This window comes from Corythoichthys intestinalis, chromosome 9 (genome assembly GCF_030265065.1).
Source record: "Corythoichthys intestinalis isolate RoL2023-P3 chromosome 9, ASM3026506v1, whole genome shotgun sequence".
In the NCBI taxonomy this organism is placed as follows: Eukaryota; Metazoa; Chordata; class Actinopteri; order Syngnathiformes; family Syngnathidae; genus Corythoichthys; species Corythoichthys intestinalis.
The window spans coordinates 50,628,798-50,653,789 of NC_080403.1; the positions used below are offsets into that span (position 1 = coordinate 50,628,798).

At 36.9% G+C, this 24,992-nt stretch overlaps 1 protein-coding gene across 1 annotated transcript in view; it reads left to right on the forward strand.

The window, feature by feature from the left end:
- The first annotated feature begins 1,963 nt into the window (after positions 1–1,963).
- The window catches only part of LOC130922322 (tribbles homolog 3-like), a 30,337-nt gene continuing 7,308 nt past the window's right edge, over positions 1,964–24,992 (forward strand). The window contains exons 1-2 of the mRNA XM_057847045.1: positions 1,964–2,360; positions 8,252–8,527. Coding sequence (XP_057703028.1) covers positions 8,252–8,527 — 276 coding nt within the window. The 5' untranslated portion in view covers positions 1,964–2,360. The remainder of the gene's footprint in view (positions 2,361–8,251; positions 8,528–24,992) is intronic.

The window sequence follows — 24,992 nt, forward strand, 5'->3', positions numbered from 1 at the left end:
ACGGTCGGAAATCATGCAATACTCTTCAATATCAGTAGATATCAATAGGTAGCTAATGAAGGGAATAGTATCTATTCTCATATTTACTGTTTGACTGTATGTATTACTCTAACACACTTAATATAATCACTCAGGGAATAGTATATTTTCTCATATTTAATGTTTGACTGTTTGTATTACTCTAACACACAATATAAAATTAAATAGCATTTATATCATAGTTTAAGAAAAACAAGCGGAATATATTTAATATCATGAACAGTTGGACTTGAAATGATTAGAATTTGCAGCGCCAAGACAACTGGCAGATAAGGGCAGAACAGATACAGGACGTCTTCTGACCACGGAAGGCGATAAACCACTTTTTCAATATATAGTATTGTCATAAATTAACTCTAATAAGCAGCAACTGAGAAGTTCTTGAAACAGTCTGTTGGTCTTCTAGTTGTGAATTTGAATAGATATAAGTGGTTTTTCATTTGGCCATCACCGCGCCCTGGGGACAGTTACCCTCTGCTGCCACCTGCTGTCAACACTGTTGTCGTCCAACATGCCTCCCGTAATGCATTGCAGCACTACATAGTAAATAACAATCAAACTTCATGTTCTGTGCTAATTATTTCTTCAGTTACTGTTCTAGTTGTTTCATTAATTGCTAGTTAAGGGATTTGGCAACACTATTTGACAGTGGCACCATAAGACTCTCATAAGACCATCATCACTAACTAATGAGCATTAATGAATGCTTATGACAGATGTCATTTTGGGTCATCCGGCAAATTATCTCAATTTTGAATCGATGTAAACGATCCGAGCTGGACATAAATGGAGTTAGTCACATAATTTGCTGGATGATACTTAATGACAACCGTCATAAGCATTCATTAATGCCCGTGATAGTGTCATGTCGTAAATATGACGGTCTTATGGCAGTCTTATGACGCCGCAGTCAAATAAAGTGTTACCTATTAACCCAAATAAATCGACAAATAAGCCACACTGGACTATGAGCTGCAGGATTCACAATGAGGGGAAAAAGTATAGTTACTTATAGTCCGAAAATTACGGTAAATATAAGCACAGAAATATATTTTCTATTTTTCATTTATTTATTTTTGTTTTTTGATAATCCCATGTCCAATACAATACAAATTTATAATACCTGGAATCCCACACGGAACTTCAATTGCTCAATCTGCCAATTTTGTATATATTTTGTGTATTTTTAAGCCTTTTATTTTGTACGCTTTTAAGCCTCTTTTTAACTTATTACCTTTGCACTGTAAAGGAGAAGCTCCCCCCATTCTTGCTGTACATTTGTATGATGACAGTAAAAAGCTATTCTATTCTATTTTTAAACATGATGGGGAAAAAGTTATTGTCAATATTCTCTGATTTCTGTAGTCCCTCACAATAGAATGTTTTTTTTTTTAATTCAAATTTCATTTTAGCAACAAAAAAATAAAAATCTAATAAATAAATAATAATAATAAAAAATAATAATTTTAAAAATGCTGCCAGTCTTTCTCAGTCAAAATGGAATGGACGTCTGGCAGAGTCAATGGCAGCCAAAAAGTTAAATACAAAAATAAAATACAAAGAAATGCATGCAATTTCATTATGTCAATTAATATAACACATTGTCTGAGTTTATTTTTACGATCTGAAATGAAAATTATACATAAATGAATAAATTCTTTAAAGCAAAAAAAGATAAAACAAACACAAAATTACAGCTCCTGGTTCGAGATAGAAGTGGGCTTGCGCGTGTTCGAGGAACGAAAATAACTCGTATCTCAATCCATATGCACGTATATTAATATATCTTATTATTTAATTTTTAACAAATCTATGTTACGGAGGTTTTCAACCAGGAAGTGATGAAAATCTCGATTCGGAAGCTGATGTAAGAGATGTTGTTTATGAATATCCCACGTTATGATATATGAGTGCTGACGACGGATCCACTCACTATTGCAACATCGAAAGCCCTCCCCCAACTAGCGACGTCACCCCGCCAGTAGTTCAACTAAACAAAGGAGAACTCGCTGGCTTCTCATCTAATAAGAGAAGCTTGAAACTTCTACTAAATCGGAACTCTTCTACTCACCTCACGCCGGCCACGAAGCACCACCAAAAGTCATTTCCCCCTCGTGGATCACTCCTTTTTTGGATGTAAAACCAACTCTTTCTCCTTTGGTTTTTGCAACCGAGAAGCAGGCGTCACACCCCGGACACTCCACCCAGACTTCCCCGGGACACAGCTGCCGCTATGGCCGCGACGACTCGTCCTTAACGGGGCCTGTCGTTGTCCAGCTCCGCCGAGTTCGACTGGATCTGGAGCTACCGTCCAGTGCACGGTAAGAGTTATTTACTTCATTTTGAGCAATTTAATTGACGAAAAGTAGCTCAAAACTACCTTTCAAAACACTTTTTGTTTCAGAGTTGAATCGAAAGTTGTAGGCTAATAGTTTTTCTTGAAAAATATTCCGTAATTAAAATTCATTAATTCATTTTGAATGAACTAAAGACGATACCTTGTTAGTGTAGACATTCTGCCTCACTGGTCTCGGGTGCAGGGTTCGATTTTGCAAGCTCTCCTCGTACTTCCATGACTTTTCCTCGAAAACAAAGCAATTACACTTAATTGCCTCGTACTTCTCCGGCTTTTCTTCGAAATCAAAGCAATTACACTTAATTAAATGTTCCGAAATATGCAGTTAAGGTTTTGCATAACTATGAAAACAATACATATAAAACAATTACAATATCTATTGAAATTCACAACTACAAGACCAGCAGACTGTTTTAAGAACTTCACAGGTGCTACTTATTAGAGTTAATTTATGACACTGCTGCATATCCAATAAGTGGTTTATCGCGATACAGGGATCCCTCGTTTTTCGCGGTTAATGGGGACCACAACCCGCTGCGATAAGTGCAAAACCGCGAAGTAGTGCCTCTCCAACTCAAATAATTATTTTTTTGTGTTGAATGGTTTTATTCAGATTTAGCATTGGAAAGAGATACTTATGAGACATGTTTCCCGTTTTTGCCAAAGCACAGAGTGATTCAAAAAGAATGTGCCAAAATCATCACGCATTTATTCATTTCAAAATCACTGAAATAGACTGAACTATTAATTATTAATCAAATTAAAGTAATTAATAATTTAATACACATCAGAATAAGAATGATAAGAATTAAAAGTCTTGTTAACAAGTAAGTTATTTTAACAAAAGTCATATCGACTTTGTCCTTGCGCTGGTGGTGGTCACATTGAGCACTTGTAAAGCATGAAATAAAAAACTTTGAAGTTGTATACAATACTTGTATCCAGCTAGTTATTAATTGTTTTTTTTATTTTTTATTTTTAAAATATACCGCAATGGTTTTGGCACATTCTTTATGAATCACCACGTATAATCAAAGAAATATATATAATCGTTGCAGCACAAAAATCGATTAATAAACACATTTGATTATCGATACAGTTGAAGGAAATAGTCATCCATGTTGTCTTCATTGCTACTTATAACATGCCAAAAACAACTTTGAGGTAAATTGTGAATGTAATTGAAAGAAGTGACATTTTTTTAATTAATCGATTAATCGTTTAATTAATCATCCGATTAATCAATAATGAAAATAATTGTTAGTTGCATTCCTAAAATGAATGCGACCAAAAATCTTCCGTTAGAATAGTGTCTACGTTAGTGTCTACGTTCGTTCACTTAGCTACATTAGACATCCAATTAGTGCTGCAACGATTAATCGATTAACTCGAGTAATTCAGTTAGAAAAAAGATATGAAATAAATTTTGCTGCTTAGAGTATTGGTTTAATTAAAGTGGAGTTGTAATGGTTTATTTTGAAAGTGTTTGCATTTAGTTTTATTGATTTGGGAGGAAACACTGCCCTCTACTGGGAACAGTGAATATAACTCATTTCACATGGCTGAATCCAGCTGCTCCCTGTTTAGACCAACATAAACTAAGTTTTTTGTTTGAGCTAATGTCTTTTTTAATGCATTTGTAATGTACTTTAGCAGTTTTTTTTGTGGGAATATGTGTTTGAACCATTTGTTAAGAGCATTATAAAAAAATGTTGGCATTCTATCATATTTAAGCTAGCAGACTTTTGCTACATAAGTTAGCCAATTGTTCTTTTGTTGTACTTATGTCCTCATTTATTTTATTTTATTTTTTTTAATACCGTTTGAGGTTTAGCTCAGGTATTTAATTTTTTTATGTTCCTTATCCGATTACTCGATTATTCGAACTAACTAGTTCATCGATTAACCTGCTACTGAAATAATCCATAGCTGCAGCCCTACATCCAATTCATTTTGACTGGATTGGACGTCTAGTGCTGTCAATGGCACTGAAACCAGAGCCTTCATAGCTAGTCTATTGTGCTGAGATCCTGCTCGTTTTAGGGCTTGTACAGTTGACTTCCTGTTGAATTTGAGTGGTTTCCTATTCATTTGTGGACATTCTTGAGTCGCTTCCTTTTCAGTAACCCAAAATCAACAGCAAGTGAACCGTAAATGCTACAAAATGAACATGAAGTGACCGAAATTCAGCATAAAATGATGTGAAATTCCCTCAAAATTGCCTGCCACTGACAGCCATAGTCGTCCAATGCGCAGCTAATGAGTTAAACTGGCCTCGAAAGTTTCAAGCGGCAGTTTTAATGATGATATTGCAAATCCTTATCAGTCATATGGCATTGACTTTGTGTCATTGTGAAACTGCAAGTACAACAACTCAACCTCGCCCTTATGCGTGTGTCACAGGATGGTGTTACCATGGTGACTCAGCTGTTTCAACAGCTCAGCTGTTTATTCGGCAAAAGAATCATAATAAATCCTGGTTTTCCGGGAATAGGAGCACGCTTGTTGCTGTGCGGTCGCCGCTATTTAAAAACGGTTAAAACTATAAAGCGTTGTGCTCTGATGCAACGATCTGAAAGCGACTGTCAGCTTACAGGAAGTTGCATCATGGAGCCTATAGACACGTTAACACGTGTGGGGCACGCTTGGAGTTTGATGCCCGCACACGCGGGCCCTCCTGCTTTTTACCGTAATGATGTTTATTGGGGGAGTCGGACAATAGAGTGCGCTGTTGAGTAGAGGTTGTTTTAAATTGTGTATAATTCTACTGTTGACCGGTAAATGGCGGCAGACATTTTTGCTAGCTAAAACATTCTGATTATACTTATTGAAATTGTGCCTTTACTGTAATCAATGTTAGCTTAAATGCTTTCGTCGCTTATGTGCTGTCACAATTGTGTGACAATTAGGGTTGTTCCGATCATGTTTTTTTGCTCGTTTAGTTTTAGTATCTGCCGATCCCGATATTTCCCGATCCAATTGCTTTTTTTTTTTTTGCTCCCGATTCAATTCCAATCATTTCCGATAATTTTTCCCGATCATATACATTTTGGCAATGTATTAAGAAAAAAATTAATAAAACTTGGACGAATTGGAAGAACATACAGTACATAAGTACTGTATTTGTTTATTATGACAATAAATCCTCAAGATGACATTTACATTATTAACTATTATTATTATTATTATTATTACATTAACAACTACATTATTAACTATTATTATCTTTCTGTGAGAGGGATCCACAGATAGAAAGACTTGTAATTGTTAAAGGATAAATGTGACTTTGTATATTGTGACTAAATATTGCCATCTAGTGAAATTTTATGAGCTTTCAGTAAATGATACTGAAGCCATTTAACTTATGCCCAAATGCATGATGGGAAGTGCAACCATGACTGTACGTAATGGTACCAATTGGTATATCTTCTCAGCGTTGGGAAATAAAATAAGGTGTGAAGAAAAAGATCAACTACTACCTTTCTTCCCCACATTGCTTCCCACGATATTTCTAATCGTTGAGAGAGGGATTGTAAGGCTTTAGCCAATTAAAAAAAGGCTTCAAAGGCTGTCAAAATTCTCTCTACTCATTTTACGTTGCCTATTAGATCTATGTATACATAATGCGGAGCCATTATAGATTGAACACGATAATGCGTGAATGGGTAGTGCAACGCATGCGTTAATTGCGATAAATATTTTAATGTTATTACTGCCGTTGACGCGATAAATTTGACAGCCCTACTTTAGGCCAAAACTAAAGACTCTGGATGAGTTTAAGACATTTTGTCTATAACGTTGAATACAATTAGAAAACGATTTAATTAAAAAAAAAAAAAAAAAATATATATATATATATATATATATATATATTTTTTTTTTTTTTTTTCGATACTCGATACTTTTATTCCGATACTTTGAAAATGACGTGATCGGATCCGATCGATCGGTGACAATATATCAAAATGGTGATGTATGGCGATACTTTGGATCCCCAAAGGTTATCGATATGCTCCTGCCAAGAATCGATTTATCGTTTTAAAAAGGTGTCATTGTTTGGGGGGGGGATAGGGAACCAACCAACAGGTTGCTACAAAAATCTTCCACTAGAATAGTGTTTGTGTTAGCTCATTGGCTGCCATTGACCAGAGGTGGGTAGTAATGCAATACATGTACGCTGTAACATTTACATGAGTAACTTTTAGAGAAAAATGGACTAAGAGTTAGTTTTACAATGCCATACTTTTTAATTTAGTAGATTTGTTAAGAAAAAACTTACTCTTACGCTGTTACTTTGGGCTACACAAGACCTCACACGTCTTTATTCTGTGAATTAGATTTATTTTACCAATTTCACCGATGAGACATCCCAAATATAACCACATGACTCCATTATCATCATGCCCTCAACATGATTCGAAAGTGCGGATTTAAACCTCTCTCCCAGGTTTTAGTTGGCACCGATTGACCACAAAAAAACGGACATATGGTCCTTTTGATTTCAAAATAGTAACTATGAAGGAACTATTCATTTGTAACATTTACATGAAGTTTTTGAGAAAAATGTACTTCTAAGAGTTAGTTTTACTAAGCCATACTTTTTATTTAGTAGATTTGTAAAGAAAAAAACGCTACTCTTACTCTGTTACTTTGGGCTACACAAGACCTCACACCTCTTTATTCTGTGAATTAGATTTTTTTTACCAATTTCAACGATGAGACATCTCAAATATAATCACATGACTCCATTATCAACATGCCCTCAACATGATTCGAAAGTGCGGATTTAAACCTCGCTTCCAGGTTTTATTTGGCGCTGATTGACCACGGAAAACCGGACATTTGATCCTTTTAATTTCATAAAAGTAACTAAGCTCGGAACTATTTTCTCCACTAGAGGGCTCTCATGCTCTGTGTACAAATAATGCCTCATTTCTTTCGTCTTTTATTTTTTTCCTCGGCGGAGTTTAATGATTTTTTTTTTCCTTCTTTGGCTTAATGTAGTTATGTAATGGGTTATTGTACAGTATGATTAAAACAACAGCAAAGTTTGATTCGAGGCTTTTTTTTCTAATATAATTACTCGAGCTAATCGATTAATCGTTGCAGCACTAAAAAAAAAATGAAGAACATTGCACAAAAAATTAAATAACCATAAATAGACAAACTAATTTTAATTTATACTCAGCAACATGTCTTTTGTGCATGAAGTCTTAAGGTGTCTGACAATGTCAACAAACTAAACATACAAAAGGAAAAAAAAAAGACAAATAAACAAACAAGACAGCCATTGCTTTAAAGGTTACGGGCCAGAAAAACAAGTCTGTCCACAGTGTCAGGTTCTGCGTCTAATGCTAGCGTTCATGTCGCATCAGCGCCCTCTGGTGTTCTGGTGGTGTAGTTACAGTTTAAATCTATCGACCATAATCAAACGTTTTTATTCGTTTGACAGAAATTATATGACGATAATTGTTATCATTTTATCGCCCGGGGTTAATTCACAGTCAATCTTTCCGGTTTTGGGGGCATTTATAGGTCACTTCATGTTCATTTTAGGGCATTTACAGGTCACCTCCTGTTTATTTTAAATCAATTCCTATTCATTTGGGGACATCATGTTCAGGCCCAGGTCACTTCATGTTCATTAACCTAAAATCAACAGGAAGTGATCCGTAAATGCCCCAAAATCAACAGGAAGTGACTAGAAATCAATATATTGTATATTGATGAATGATTTCCTGGCCGATGTATCGATAATTATTGTATCGCCATATCGTGGGATAACCACTATAGCATTGTGAGGTACCTAGACGATGCCACCCTGAGTCACAAGCCATTTGTCTCCTCCAATCACAGATGAGTGCGGGCGTGGCCGAGCGCTGTCTGAAGAGATTACTCGACGAACCGCACGATGCGTCGCCCAAATGTAAAAGAGTGTGTCCTGACCTTCCGCCGTCACCTCCCGACACCGGACCGCCGCTTGACCTCAGTCCGGCTAAAAGTCTTGCCCCTAAAGCCAACCAGAGCCAATCAAAAGTGAGGGTTGGGCCATACTTCCTGTTTGAGCGCTGCGAAGGCGAGGACACGTACAGAGCGGTTCATGCTGCTACACAGGAGCAATACACTTGTCAGGTAAGGTCTGCGTAAGCCTGTCGCAATATGCAATAATTCCATTTATCGCACGGTAAATAAAAATGAAGGCGATAATTTTTCCGCTGCGATTTATCGCCTCGCGTGCACCTGCGTGCGCGCGTGCGGCTGACGTGCTGTTAAAAGTTCGGCTTCCTTGTTCCCAGCTACGCAAAATGCATTTTAGTTCTGTTTTTAGTTTAGTGCAGTTTAAGTTTAGTGCAGGTGGACAAAAAGAAAAGAAAAGGTGACGCTTACCATTGAAATGAAGACGTTAATGATAGCAAAATATAAGTGTGCATCCATGAACTGGGTCGTAGAATGCCGATCTCGGCCGGTGTGGCGGTCCCCCTTCGTTCGCCAGTCTTTATAAGTTAAAGTGACAGTTCTTATTGTGGTAACATCGCCTAAGAAATCGCCAGCTTCGTCAGGTTTCAAATCATTTATTCCATCAACTCACCGAGTGTCCACTGCTGTTGACGCCAGGATCGAAACAGAAAGTAAAATAGCGCTCTCCTGCTCACCGTCAGCCCCGCGGTGCGTTCAGGTACACAAAAAAAAAAGTCCGCCACATTACGCGGTGCGTTCAGGTACACTAAAAAAAGTCCGCCACATTAGAAGCCGATTCGTTACATAATTACAGGTACTGTACTGTACTGTATTATTGTTATTATTGCTATTATTATATTATTGTTATTCTGATTTTAATTCATATTTTATTTGTTTTGCTCTTTGTAATTGCTATTTGCAATTGTAACAGCAGTATTTATTTAGGATTTAGTGTGGGTTTTTGGGCTGTGGAACGAATTATTGGAATTGTAATGTATTCTTATGGGAAAATCCTGCTTGACATACGACCATTTCGACTTAAAAACAAGCTCCCGGAATGAATTAACTCCGTATGTAGAGGTACCACTGTATTACACATGAAACGCCATAGCAGAAGCTATGAGGGGAAACGTTTTCATTTGCCAAGATGCTTAAATTATTAAGTGGAATTTTATTTTTCTTAAAAAAACACATTTTATTTCTTCAGTGTTTCTGTGCAGTATTAATATTGTTGTCTTTTCCTAAAAAGCATTTTTGAATTTAAGAGTAAACATTTATTGCATTTAAATGGGTGTACATGAGCTATTAATATATACTGTATTCTCACAGTGTTATTGTAATTTTTATTTTTTTTAATTGGGAGGGGGTGCTATAATATCGCATATCGCAATAATTTATGAAATAAATTATCGCACACTAAAATTTGTTATCGCGACAGGCCTAGGTCTGCGTGCATTTAATTGTTCTTAAAGGGAACCACGAATAGAAAGACATGTACTTCTTAAAAGATAAATTTTAGTACGAGTTATAATAATTATGAAAACCACTCTTAATGTTTTCGTTTTAGTAAATTTTGAAACGTTTTAAACCCAAAAAATTAACTAAGTAGCTAACCATTGTTGGTGACGTCAGAGAGTAATAAAATACACCTTGTGTCAAGTAGGGTTCATGCCCCCGATGATTTATGACTTTGACCTCTGTGACCCCGCCCCCTTTGATTGTAGTCCTTTGATCTCTATTGATGATGACAGATGATTGATGACCCCTCCCCCCTTCCCCTTTGATCGTGGTCCTTTGATCTCTATTGGTGCTGACAGGTGATTGATGACCCCCCCCCCCCCTATCCCTTTGATCGTAGTCCTTTGATCTCTATTGGTGCTGACAGATGATTTATGACCCCACCCCCCACCCCCCTCCCCCGGACCCCTTTGATTGCAGTCCTTTGATCTATGTTGGTATGATGTCATTGATGTGGTTTTGGTCATGACAGATGTTTTACAACTTTGAAGTTTAGCGCATGCGCGTTCCAGGGTATGGGTTATGTCCGTACATGTCCCCCCTAGAAAAAACGTAGTGTATGTGTGGGGGGCGTGTTTAGCGCATGCGTGCTATGTGTGGTATGGGTTATGTCCGTACATGTCCCCCTAGAAAAAAACGTAATAGGTGTGGGGCCGTGTTTAGCGCATGCGTGCTCCGGGGTATGGGTTATGGATCTAATTTGGATTGAGTTAATTAAAGGGGTATTTTTGATGGATCTAATTGGGTTTAATTAAAGTTTTTTTTTTTTTTTTTTTTTTTTTGATGGATCAAATTTGGATTGAGTTAATTAAAGGGTCTTGTAAGGTTTTGATGGATCTAGTTGAGGGGTTAATTAAAGGGTTTAGGGTTAGGGTATGACTTAATGGTTTGTAATTAGAGGGTTATTGTGGTGTTGATTGATCTAATTGGGGAGTTATTTAAAGGGTTTTTGGATGGGTCTAATTTGTGGAGTTAAATTAAAGGGCTTATGTGTGGTTTTGATGGATCTAATTGTGTAGTTAATTAAAGGGTTTTGTGTGGTTTTGATGGATCTAATTAGATCTAGTTAATTAAAGGTTTTTTGTTGTTGTTTTTTTTCGGTTTGGATGGATCTAATTTTTTTGGGGGGGGGGGGGGGGGGGGGTTAATTAAAAGTGTTTGTGATCATGGGTGTGTCTTAATTGGGTGTATGTCCATATATGTCCAAACGAGACGTTGTCACGGATGTTAGGATATGTGCGGTCATGCCCCGCTACAAAAAAAAAAGGGGTGGGGGTGGGGGCGTGTTTAGCGCATGCGTGCTCCGGGGTTTTGGGAAATGTACGGACATGCCCCCCCCCCCCCCCCCAAAGAAAAAAAGTAATGGGGGCTGGGGGCGTGTTAAGCGCATGCGTTCTCACGGATGTTGAGACATGTCCGTACATGTCCTAACGAAGAATCGGAAGTAGTAGGGCGTGGCTATCGCCTGGGCTAGTCGTAGCCAAAGCGATGTCCCCTTTGACCCGTACCTATTTGGAAACAAGGGGGGTTATGGGAAAGTGTGGGTGGGAAGGGGTAACTTATCTAGGCATGTTCATGCATGTCCGGACAAAGCCCCCATGGGAGGGTGTGGTCTGTGTGTAGGCTAGTTTTGTAGCAATGCTGGGTGAGTATTTTTCCGGCGAATCTTTTACCTTCTGGATGAAGTCTCTTCTGTCAGGTTTGTGGTTCTATAATAAGTTTTAAGAAGTCTTGCACGAGTTCAATTTCAAGCATTTGTGAAACTACAGTTTTTATATCAAAGTAACTTCATTCCATTTACTCAAAGTACAGCGTCTTTCAAGTATGAAGTTTGCTTGATCATTTCACCACAGATACTACAGGCAGAGCATTGACTTCAACTCCAGACAGCTTTTTGCTGCAACTATAGGTTGGTACTAATGTATACATATATACACTTAGGCAAATAACTACGTATTTCAACCGGATTTAAATCATTCTATTTCGCAAAGTTAGCATGCTCTCTATATCTTTAAAAGTAACCAAATAAGAGTTGGTGACATACCAGTTTTGTTGCTGAAGAGTCTTTTCTCCCCAACTTCTTCCTTGCGATTCCGCGGGCCGACTGATTCGAACCATGTCTCAAAAATCAACGCGAATCTCCGCCCCTCTTTCATAGCATGGAAGCATAGTGTTCTGGTTATTATGCAATCGACCTAGCATACAGTTTCAGAGGTTTGCACTGGTGAACGGTTAGGAGTTTACATTCGAGTTTTCTCAACAGACTGTAATATATTTGATCCAAATAAATACCAAATGCTCTAAAATACTGTATATAGTGTTCTTATTCTTCAATCAGTTAATATACACATCTTTGATGTGAAAGATGTTATAGAATGTATAAGGTGATAACTTGTAGAACATGAAAAGCACAACATAAAATGTTAAATATGAACTACTACTGCATCCGAAGTGTTATGTAGATATTATGTGAATGTTCATACTTGTAATTCTTGAGGTTTGAGGATTTACTTCCTACTACAAAACACATTGTCTCTAAACTCGGTATATTTTGATATTTATGGAAATGTAACTATTTTGTTGTTAGTACGTTTATAAAGAGTTTAGTAAGCGAGATGACTAAAGTTATACAGTACATGAGACAGTAATTCATTTACTTTTAGGGAGAAGTAATTTTTTAACTGTAACTCATTACTTTTTAAAAGTAAGATGACCAACAGTGGTTACAAGTTAACTTTTTGTGTTTAAGAATGACAACTGCCATCTTGATATTACAGTGAGCAAACAATAGGATGATGTACAACTCAGTTTCATTGCAAACGTATTAGTTCAAGAGTGTTCCATTTAAAAGACCCTCTAACATAAAAACAAATGGGAACTAATATTCACTTTGAAACTAAAATTACATGACATAAAATGTTGAATATAAAAGAATGCTACTTGTAGTTCAGCGGGTTGGACTATTTATACATTTATGTTAATGTAATTATTTCCTTGTTAGTATGTTTTTAAAGAGTTTAGTAAGCGAGATGAATAAGTTATACAGTACATGAGTTACTAACTCATATAGTCTTTTTGGCAAAAGTATTTTTTAACTGTAACTCATTACGTTTTTTTAAAGATTAACAACACTGGTTACAAGTTAACTTTATGTGTTTTAGAACGACAACTGCCTTCTTACTATTAAAATGAGCAAAACAATAGGACGATGTACAACTCAGTTTCATTACAAGCGTGTTAGTCCAAGAGTGTTCCATTTAAAAGACCCCCTATCTTAACAAAAACAAATAGGAACTAATGTTCACAAAATTACACAGCATAGAATATTGAACATAAAAGAATGCTATATCTAAAGAGTTATATGTTAGAATATTTTTAAAGAATTCAGTAAGCGCAATGAATAAGTTTAAACAGTATCCAGACCAAATTGACAGCCAGCTGAGTTATACTAGCCATCTCCACCCCCACATATTTTTAAAGAATTCAGTAAGCGCAATGAATAAGTTTAAACAGTATCCAGACCAAATTGACAGCCAGCTGAGTTCTACTAGCCATCTCCACCCCCACCTGCAAACACATACAACGTGATAAAAGATACATCTGAAAGTGTCAATTTCAACAAGGGGCAAAAAAGCAGGTTTCAAAGACCTAGAAAATTATGTATTTAAAAATATCTGCAATGATACTATTATCTTGTTATTTCAAAAGATTTTATGAACATTACTTTAGTACAGTACGCATTTGTTTTGTGCATATATTAATTTCACATGCTAAAGAAATGTTTGTACGCCTGATACAGTTGGTATACCTTCTCTTACAAAATCATCTTGTAATTGCATAAGTGCTCTTATGCAAACGTGTTCATTTGAAAAGTGCAACAAGCAACAAATACGGTACCTCCAAAAGCATACTGCACATATCTGAACAATGATGAAGGAGGGGAATATGTTGGACCATTTTTAACCTTCTGTCTGTTTGTATTCCAAAAGCTACTACTTACACACACTTATCTCATACCTGAGTCAATCCAAGTTAATTAAAGAAATATTCAGAACAGTATATGTTGCGTTAGCAAGTTTGATAAAAAAATAAAAAATAAAACATTCAAATAAGAGTTAGGTAGTTACATACCGACTTTGTCAATGACCATACGTGTGCGCAGTTTGAAGAGGAGTCACGTTTCTCATTGGTTCTCTCATTGGTTATTCAAAATCATTCTAAAATACTTCAGCCATAAAACTATTCATTTAACTTTCTGCCAATAATGCAATTCAGTGCAATTGAGGTGGCACTGTCATGACTGAATGTCTGACTGTCATGCCTCATTGTGTGAAGTTTGCTCATTCTTCCCCACTCCATGTGTGGGGTTTACGACGGGTGCTCAAGTTTCCTCCCACATTCCAAAAAACATGCATGTTAGGAGTATTTAACGCATCAAATTGGCCACATAATTTTTTGGGTTGTCTGGAAATTAGTCTGGTAACCCTTCCATTTTGGAAGGATCTTAGTGTTCGCGGCATGCTCGTAAGGCCTCCTATTTTTACCCATTACATACTTTCCTGAAGACTTAAAGATTGGCATTATTTTTTTTTTTCTTCCTCAAAACCCTGTTTGTTTGTTGTTTTATTTTTTTTTAATAAGAGCAACTTTATGTATCTTTAATACATCATAATAAAATATGTCCACACCATTTAGCAGTCTAAATTTGTCTTTTGAAAACTTCAGCTGTACACTCACTGACGTCATGCTATTGGCTCCGGCCATCCTGTGTGGACTTTGCATGTTCTCCCCCTGTCGATGTCGATGTGAAACTCTAAATAAGCTTCATAAGTCACATCGACTTCCCTCTTTTTTCACTAGCAGGCCAAAGTGTTCCACGGTGTGTCTGTGGTTTAAAAGAAAAAAACTACAGTAAACATCAGTGAATCAAGAACTCTTGTGTCACCACGTGTGAACAATCCGTCATCCTCAGTGTACCTTTTTATACCATCCGCCAACAACGATGGCAGGTACAGTATTCTATTTTTTTCCTTAATTTTATTAATACGTCGTATAATACATGTTTTTGGGTAGTTATTTTTAGGTTTAGGGGGTATTTAGGGGGACCTAAAGGGTTAATTCCGATTTATGCGGTAATTTGGGTTATGTCGTCAGCGTAAGAACGGATCTCGTTCGTAACCCGGGGGACTACCTGTAATTTGTATTGTATTGTGTGAGAAAATTGTATTCATGCTTAAAACACAACCATTATACATCATATTTTGCATGCTTTTGTTATGCTTGCATGAGAACATTGTAGCATAGAGCATCATTGTTATATTAACCGGCTTGAGTGTGCCTTCCCATAGCCTTGACTACCGTAGACTGTATCACAATATGCCCAAATATGGACTGTTATGTTCCTGTGCTTTCCAATATGCCCTGAATGAATACAAAGGGCGACTGTGGCTTATCATCGTTCTAGCCAGAGTCGGTGTTCAAGGTCGTATCTTGAGGTGTTTTTCCCCCTACTGGAGATGTTTTTCTGTGGAAAACCACCAGAGTTGATACTTAAGTTTCAGTCTCGTGTTCATAGGTATCGTTTCACAGTAAGCATCCTTGGGTAACGCCCTTTCAACAGTATAAATGTCCAACCTCTATTGTACTTATGGGTGATCACAGCTCCTGGCAGAATCACATCATTTTGTACCCCTGATATACAGTATCATGTTTATAAAGTCTTCGAAGCAGGCAATCTTTGGTTGGTCGTATTCATTTCTCTCATCGAGCTATCGAGGTAACACTTGTCTTGGAGTTCAAACCTGAATTTCCCTGACATATTGTACTGATTTTTTTGTGGTTGTTGTTGTTGTTGTTAGAGACTAAATACAAAATGGAAAAAGATTCACTTAAAATTAGAGAAAAGTAAAAAATAAATGCAAAATTTCAAAAAATGAACATGCAAAATGAAATGAAAAATAACTAAGTATTACATTGATAAAATGCAAAGTAACAAAAAAAACTTTGACTATGTTCAAAAAAGAATACGTGGGCAGACCGCATTCATACGAATGGCTGGCTGTCAAGTATATACGGAGGCAAGTTGATGATAAAAACGGTCCCTTTTGAATTTTCAACAGTGTATATTCTATAAGAGGCACTTTATAATGTCTATGTTGAGCTTTATTGGTATGTGCGTGGCGTATTATATATTTTATCTAGGTGACGAGCTATTTTCTACTTTTTAAGCTGACTCTGCTAACTGGGAATGTATCGCCAGGGATAAATTCATTAAGTCGCTACCTCTTTAAATTGTCAACTCTTTCAGAGCCCCTTTGTGACGTTCACACTCATCTATATTTGTGACTATTGGTACATGACTGGCTTTCACGTGCTTATTAGCTCGATTTTGTAAGCTTTGAGCTAAGGTATCACCTTCACGGAAGAGTACCAGGTCGATGCATGACAACCTGTATTGTTTACACCAAAATGCTTGACATTATTATATTATAGAGATCTGTATAGATTGAAAAGTGATGTCAACAAACAATAAACACAAATTTATAATACAAAACTAATTTCATGTTATTGTATTAGGTCAAATTTTCATGAACTGCTTCTGCTGGGGACTGCTGCTGGCTGTAGGCCAAATGTAGCCCATTTTTCAAATAGCAAAAAACATATTAAATAGGCCTTTTATTTCATGTTTTGACGGCTGACCGTTGCCATCCATTTTTTCTGCTGCTCTAATTCTTTGCGGAAGCCATGCTGCACAACCAACAATCAAAGGCCGCTGATCCATAAAATGTTAGGTGTAAACAATGAACCACGACACCAATTTCATCAATTGTTCAATAAAAAATGTTTTCCTTTATCAAGGGGTAATAACTTGTTATTGTTATACATTACACAATGAAAATAATACAATTTTGTTCCTGTCTTGTGATCATTGTATTTGTGTTGCTTGGGTCCAAGCTAAATGAAAAATGCCTCTAAAAAGGTACAGGTTTGGTTTTGCTAAAATTAGAGCCTATATTAAAAATTTGAGTCAACGAGACATCCGAACGATTTGGACGAGACTGCCAGAGAGCTGCTGAAGGAATGGCGCAAGAGTCGTGGATCCGAAGACTGCGTTAAAGACTTAGTTAGGGCTCTCAGGGCATGCCACCAAAATCTCACAGCTGATAAAATGGAGTATGCCTGGATGGTACCTCAATAGAGAGCCAATGACATATTAATATTTAACCAATGTATATAATGCAGCAGATTTGTGGTCATTTAGAAAATGTATTAAGATAAAGGTGCACATAACACAAGCTGAGATTGTTGGACAGACCAGTTTATTTACAGTATTTGCCCGGTATATAAAATTCTTTTTTTTACTTGTATATGAATACATTTTTTTTTTCTTTGGACGATTACTTTTACTTGAGTAATATTATTAGCCTATCCAAGCTTACTACGGGCAGTTGGCGGGGTACAGCCTGAATCGGTTAACAGCCAATCGCAGGCCACAATGAGACGTGCAACCATTCACGTATACAGTCATACCCAGAGCGGTATAAAGAGAGTGGCGACACCCCCATAGGGATCGATTATCCGATTTTACTTCCGGGTTTTCCGGGTTACGGAGCCTCGGGTAGTTCCAAGCACAAGCAGAACTGTAGTGGTTTTCAATGAAACTGACAGCGGTAGTTGCGACATTTATGGGAAAATGGATATAATCATGTATCTAAGTGATTTGATTTTGTCATTGCATTATAACATATATTCAAATGTTAGTTTTACATTTGGAGGCGTAAGGCGACAGCTGAAAACTATGTAAACTGTTACACAGAAGTGAACTTTCCGATGTGGACTGAAAGTTTCATGTTTGTTTGGCATTTCTATGAGAAATCAACTTTTACATTGAAATGCAGGATGACTTAGGTTTTTCTTTTTTCACAACAAGAATGCTGTTTTTCCAGAAAATGTCTAGATTTCCTTGATTCACCTACCTGTGGTAATATATTAAAGCTAACACCATGTATAACATATTTTATTCCCAAGTTCTGAATGGCACATCCTAGTTTGTTTTGTCGCATTGACATATAAAACCACTTTTGTTTCCCAAAACGTTTGAGGTCACGACTTTTAAATTATATTTTCCACTTTTCTTTACTGTTGTACGTTCTAATGCTTATATGTATATGTGTGTGTGTGTGTGTGTGTGTGTGTACATATTCCTTATTTTATAGACTGTTTGACCTGAAATTACGTTTAACAAACATTTCCTGCTTAACTCAAATTTTTAATATAGGCTCTAATTTTAGCAAAACCAAACCTGTACCTTTTTAGAGGCATTTTTCATTTAGCTTGGACCCAAGCAACACAAATACAATGATTACAAGGCAGGAACAAAATTGTATTATTTTCATTGTGTAATGTATAACAATAACAAGTTATTACCCCTTGATAAAGGAAAACATTTTTTATTGAACAATTGATGAAATTGGTGTCGTGGTTCATTGTTTACACCTAACATTTTATGGATCAGCGGCCTTTGATTGTTGGTTGTGCAGCATGGCTTCCGCAAAGAATTAGAGCAGCAGAAAAAATGGATGGCAACGGTCAGCCGTCAAAACATGAAATAAAAGGCCTATTTAATATGTTTTTTGCTATTTGAAAAATGGGCTACATTTGGCCTACAGCCAGCAGCAGTCCCCAGCAGAAGCAGTTCATGAAAATTTGACCTAATACAATAACATGAAATTAGTTTTGTATTATAAATTTGTGTTTATTGTTTGTTGACATCACTTTTCAATCTATACAGATCTCTATAATATAATAATGTCAAGCATTTTGGTGTAAACAATACAGGTTGTCATGCATCGACCTGGTACTCTTCCGTGAAGGTGATACCTTAGCTCAAAGCTTACAAAATCGAGCTAATAAGCACGTGAAAGCCAGTCATGTACCAATAGTCACAAATATAGATGAGTGTGAACGTCACAAAGGGGCTCTGAAAGAGTTGACAATTTAAAGAGGTAGCGACTTAATGAATTTATCCCTGGCGATACATTCCCAGTTAGCAGAGTCAGCTTAAAAAGTAGAAAATAGCTCGTCACCTAGATAAAATATATAATACGCCACGCACATACCAATAAAGCTCAACATAGACATTATAAAGTGCCTCTTATAGAATATACACTGTTGAAAATTCAAAAGGGACCGTTTTTATCATCAACTTGCCTCCGTATATACTTGACAGCCAGCCATTCGTATGAATGCGGTCTGCCCACGTATTCTTTTTTGAACATAGTCAAAGTTTTTTTTGTTACTTTGCATTTTATCAATGTAATACTTAGTTATTTTTCATTTCATTTTGCATGTTCATTTTTTGAAATTTTGCATTTATTTTTTACTTTTCTCTAATTTTAAGTGAATCTTTTTCCATTTTGTATTTAGTCTCTAACAACAACAACAACAACCACAAAAAAATCAGTACAATATGTCAGGGAAATTCAGGTTTGAACTCCAAGACAAGTGTTACCTCGATAGCTCGATGAGAGAAATGAATACGACCAACCAAAGATTGCCTGCTTCGAAGACTTTATAAACATGATACTGTATATCAGGGGTACAAAATGATGTGATTCTGCCAGGAGCTGTGATCACCCATAAGTACAATAGAGGTTGGACATTTATACTGTTGAAAGGGCGTTACCCAAGGATGCTTACTGTGAAACGATACCTATGAACACGAGACTGAAACTTAAGTATCAACTCTGGTGGTTTTCCACAGAAAAACATCTCCAGTAGGGGGAAAAACACCTCAAGATACGACCTTGAACACCGACTCTGGCTAGAACGATGATAAGCCACAGTCGCCCTTTGTATTCATTCAGGGCATATTGGAAAGCACAGGAACATAACAGTCCATATTTGGGCATATTGTGATACAGTCTACGGTAGTCAAGGCTATGGGAAGGCACACTCAAGCCGGTTAATATAACAATGATGCTCTATGCTACAATGTTCTCATGCAAGCATAACAAAAGCATGCAAAATATGATGTATAATGGTTGTGTTTTAAGCATGAATACAATTTTCTCACACAATACAATACAAATTACAGGTAGTCCCCCGGGTTACGAACGAGATCCGTTCTTACGCTGACGACATAACCCAAATTACCGCATAAATCGGAATTAACCCTTTAGGTCCCCCTAAATACCCCCTAAACCTAAAAATAACTACCCAAAAACATGTATTATACGACGTATTAATAAAATTAAGGAAAAAAATAGAATACTGTACCTGCCATCGTTGTTGGCGGATGGTATAAAAAGGTACACTGAGGATGACGGATTGTTCACACGTGGTGACACAAGAGTTCTTGATTCACTGATGTTTACTGTAGTTTTTTTCTTTTAAACCACAGACACACCGTGGAACACTTTGGCCTGCTAGTGAAAAAAGAGGGAAGTCGATGTGACTTATGAAGCTTATTTAGAGTTTCACATCGACATCGACAGGGGGAGAACATGCAAAGTCCACACAGGATGGCCGGAGCCAATAGCATGACGTCAGTGAGTGTACAGCTGAAGTTTTCAAAAGACAAATTTAGACTGCTAAATGGTGTGGACATATTTTATTATGATGTATTAAAGATACATAAAGTTGCTCTTATTAAAAAAAAATAAAACAACAAACAAACAGGGTTTTGAGGAAGAAAAAAAAAAATAATGCCAATCTTTAAGTCTTCAGGAAAGTATGTAATGGGTAAAAATAGGAGGCCTTACGAGCATGCCGCGAACACTAAGATCCTTCCAAAATGGAAGGGTTACCAGACTAATTTCCAGACAACCCAAAAAATTATGTGGCCAATTTGATGCGTTAAATACTCCTAACATGCATGTTTTTTGGAATGTGGGAGGAAACTTGAGCACCCGTCGTAAACCCCACACATGGAGTGGGGAAGAATGAGCAAACTTCACACAATGAGGCATGACAGTCAGACATTCAGTCATGACAGTGCCACCTCAATTGCACTGAATTGCATTATTGGCAGAAAGTTAAATGAATAGTTTTATGGCTGAAGTATTTTAGAATGATTTTGAATAACCAATGAGAGAACCAATGAGAAACGTGACTCCTCTTCAAACTGCGCACACGTATGGTCATTGACAAAGTCGGTATGTAACTACCTAACTCTTATTTGAATGTTTTATTTTTTATTTTTTTATCAAACTTGCTAACGCAACATATACTGTTCTGAATATTTCTTTAATTAACTTGGATTGACTCAGGTATGAGATAAGTGTGTGTAAGTAGTAGCTTTTGGAATACAAACAGACAGAAGGTTAAAAATGGTCCAACATATTCCCCTCCTTCATCATTGTTCAGATATGTGCAGTATGCTTTTGGAGGTACCGTATTTGTTGCTTGTTGCACTTTTCAAATGAACACGTTTGCATAAGAGCACTTATGCAATTACAAGATGATTTTGTAAGAGAAGGTATACCAACTGTATCAGGCGTACAAACATTTCTTTAGCATGTGAAATTAATATATGCACAAAACAAATGCGTACTGTACTAAAGTAATGTTCATAAAATCTTTTGAAATAACAAGATAATAGTATCATTGCAGATATTTTTAAATACATAATTTTCTAGGTCTTTGAAACCTGCTTTTTTGCCCCTTGTTGAAATTGACACTTTCAGATGTATCTTTTATCACGTTGTATGTGTTTGCAGGTGGGGGTGGAGATGGCTAGTAGAACTCAGCTGGCTGTCAATTTGGTCTGGATACTGTTTAAACTTATTCATTGCGCTTACTGAATTCTTTAAAAATATGTGGGGGTGGAGATGGCTAGTATAACTCAGCTGGCTGTCAATTTGGTCTGGATACTGTTTAAACTTATTCATTGCGCTTACTGAATTCTTTAAAAATATTCTAACATATAACTCTTTAGATATAGCATTCTTTTATGTTCAATATTCTATGCTGTGTAATTTTGTGAACATTAGTTCCTATTTGTTTTTGTTAAGATAGGGGGTCTTTTAAATGGAACACTCTTGGACTAACACGCTTGTAATGAAACTGAGTTGTACATCGTCCTATTGTTTTGCTCATTTTAATAGTAAGAAGGCAGTTGTCGTTCTAAAACACATAAAGTTAACTTGTAACCAGTGTTGTTAATCTTTAAAAAAACGTAATGAGTTACAGTTAAAAAATACTTTTGCCAAAAAGACTATATGAGTTAGTAACTCATGTACTGTATAACTTATTCATCTCGCTTACTAAACTCTTTAAAAACATACTAACAAGGAAATAATTACATTAACATAAATGTATAAATAGTCCAACCCGCTGAACTACAAGTAGCATTCTTTTATATTCAACATTTTATGTCATGTAATTTTAGTTTCAAAGTGAATATTAGTTCCCATTTGTTTTTATGTTAGAGGGTCTTTTAAATGGAACACTCTTGAACTAATACGTTTGCAATGAAACTGAGTTGTACATCATCCTATTGTTTGCTCACTGTAATATCAAGATGGCAGTTGTCATTCTTAAACACAAAAAGTTAACTTGTAACCACTGTTGGTCATCTTACTTTTAAAAAGTAATGAGTTACAGTTAAAAAATTACTTCTCCCTAAAAGTAAATGAATTACTGTCTCATGTACTGTATAACTTTAGTCATCTCGCTTACTAAACTCTTTATAAACGTACTAACAACAAAATAGTTACATTTCCATAAATATCAAAATATACCGAGTTTAGAGACAATGTGTTTTGTAGTAGGAAGTAAATCCTCAAACCTCAAGAATTACAAGTATGAACATTCACATAATATCTACAAAACACTTCGGATGCAGTAGTAGTTCATATTTAACATTTTATGTTGTGCTTTTCATGTTCTACAAGTTATCACCTTATACATTCTATAACATCTTTCACATCAAAGATGTGTATATTAACTGATTGAAGAATAAGAACACTATATACAGTATTTTAGAGCATTTGGTATTTATTTGGATCAAATATATTACAGTCTGTTGAGAAAACTCGAATGTAAACTCCTAACCGTTCACCAGTGCAAACCTCTGAAACTGTATGCTAGGTCGATTGCATAATAACCAGAACACTATGCTTCCATGCTATGAAAGAGGGGCGGAGATTCGCGTTGATTTTTGAGACATGGTTCGAATCAGTCGGCCCGCGGAATCGCAAGGAAGAAGTTGGGGAGAAAAGACTCTTCAGCAACAAAACTGGTATGTCACCAACTCTTATTTGGTTACTTTTAAAGATATAGAGAGCATGCTAACTTTGCGAAATAGAATGATTTAAATCCGGTTGAAATACGTAGTTATTTGCCTAAGTGTATATATGTATACATTAGTACCAACCTATAGTTGCAGCAAAAAGCTGTCTGGAGTTGAAGTCAATGCTCTGCCTGTAGTATCTGTGGTGAAATGATCAAGCAAACTTCATACTTGAAAGACGCTGTACTTTGAGTAAATGGAATGAAGTTACTTTGATATAAAAACTGTAGTTTCACAAATGCTTGAAATTGAACTCGTGCAAGACTTCTTAAAACTTATTATAGAACCACAAACCTGACAGAAGAGACTTCATCCAGAAGGTAAAAGATTCGCCGGAAAAATACTCACCCAGCATTGCTACAAAACTAGCCTACACACAGACCACACCCTCCCATGGGGGCTTTGTCCGGACATGCATGAACATGCCTAGATAAGTTACCCCTTCCCACCCACACTTTCCCATAACCCCCCTTGTTTCCAAATAGGTACGGGTCAAAGGGGACATCGCTTTGGCTACGACTAGCCCAGGCGATAGCCACGCCCTACTACTTCCGATTCTTCGTTAGGACATGTACGGACATGTCTCAACATCCGTGAGAACGCATGCGCTTAACACGCCCCCAGCCCCCATTACTTTTTTTCTTTGGGGGGGGGGGGGGCATGTCCGTACATTTCCCAAAACCCCGGAGCACGCATGCGCTAAACACGCCCCCACCCCCACCCCTTTTTTTTTTGTAGCGGGGCATGACCGCACATATCCTAACATCCGTGACAACGTCTCGTTTGGACATATATGGACATACACCCAATTAAGACACACCCATGATCACAAACACTTTTAATTAACCCCCCCCCCCCCCCCCCCCCCAAAAAAAAATTAGATCCATCCAAACCGAAAAAAAACAACAACAAAAAACCTTTAATTAACTAGATCTAATTAGATCCATCAAAACCACACAAAACCCTTTAATTAACTACACAATTAGATCCATCAAAACCACACATAAGCCCTTTAATTTAACTCCACAAATTAGACCCATCCAAAAACCCTTTAAATAACTCCCCAATTAGATCAATCAACACCACAATAACCCTCTAATTACAAACCATTAAGTCATACCCTAACCCTAAACCCTTTAATTAACCCCTCAACTAGATCCATCAAAACCTTACAAGACCCTTTAATTAACTCAATCCAAATTTGATCCATCAAAAAAAAAAAAAAAAAAAAAAAAACTTTAATTAAACCCAATTAGATCCATCAAAAATACCCCTTTAATTAACTCAATCCAAATTAGATCCATAACCCATACCCCGGAGCACGCATGCGCTAAACACGGCCCCACACCTATTACGTTTTTTTCTAGGGGGACATGTACGGACATAACCCATACCACACATAGCACGCATGCGCTAAACACGCCCCCCACACATACACTACGTTTTTTCTAGGGGGGACATGTACGGACATAACCCATACCCTGGAACGCGCATGCGCTAAACTTCAAAGTTGTAAAACATCTGTCATGACCAAAACCACATCAATGACATCATACCAACATAGATCAAAGGACTGCAATCAAAGGGGTCCGGGGGAGGGGGGTGGGGGGTGGGGTCATAAATCATCTGTCAGCACCAATAGAGATCAAAGGACTACGATCAAAGGGATAGGGGGGGGGGGGGGTCATCAATCACCTGTCAGCACCAATAGAGATCAAAGGACCACGATCAAAGGGGAAGGGGGGAGGGGTCATCAATCATCTGTCATCATCAATAGAGATCAAAGGACTACAATCAAAGGGGGCGGGGTCACAGAGGTCAAAGTCA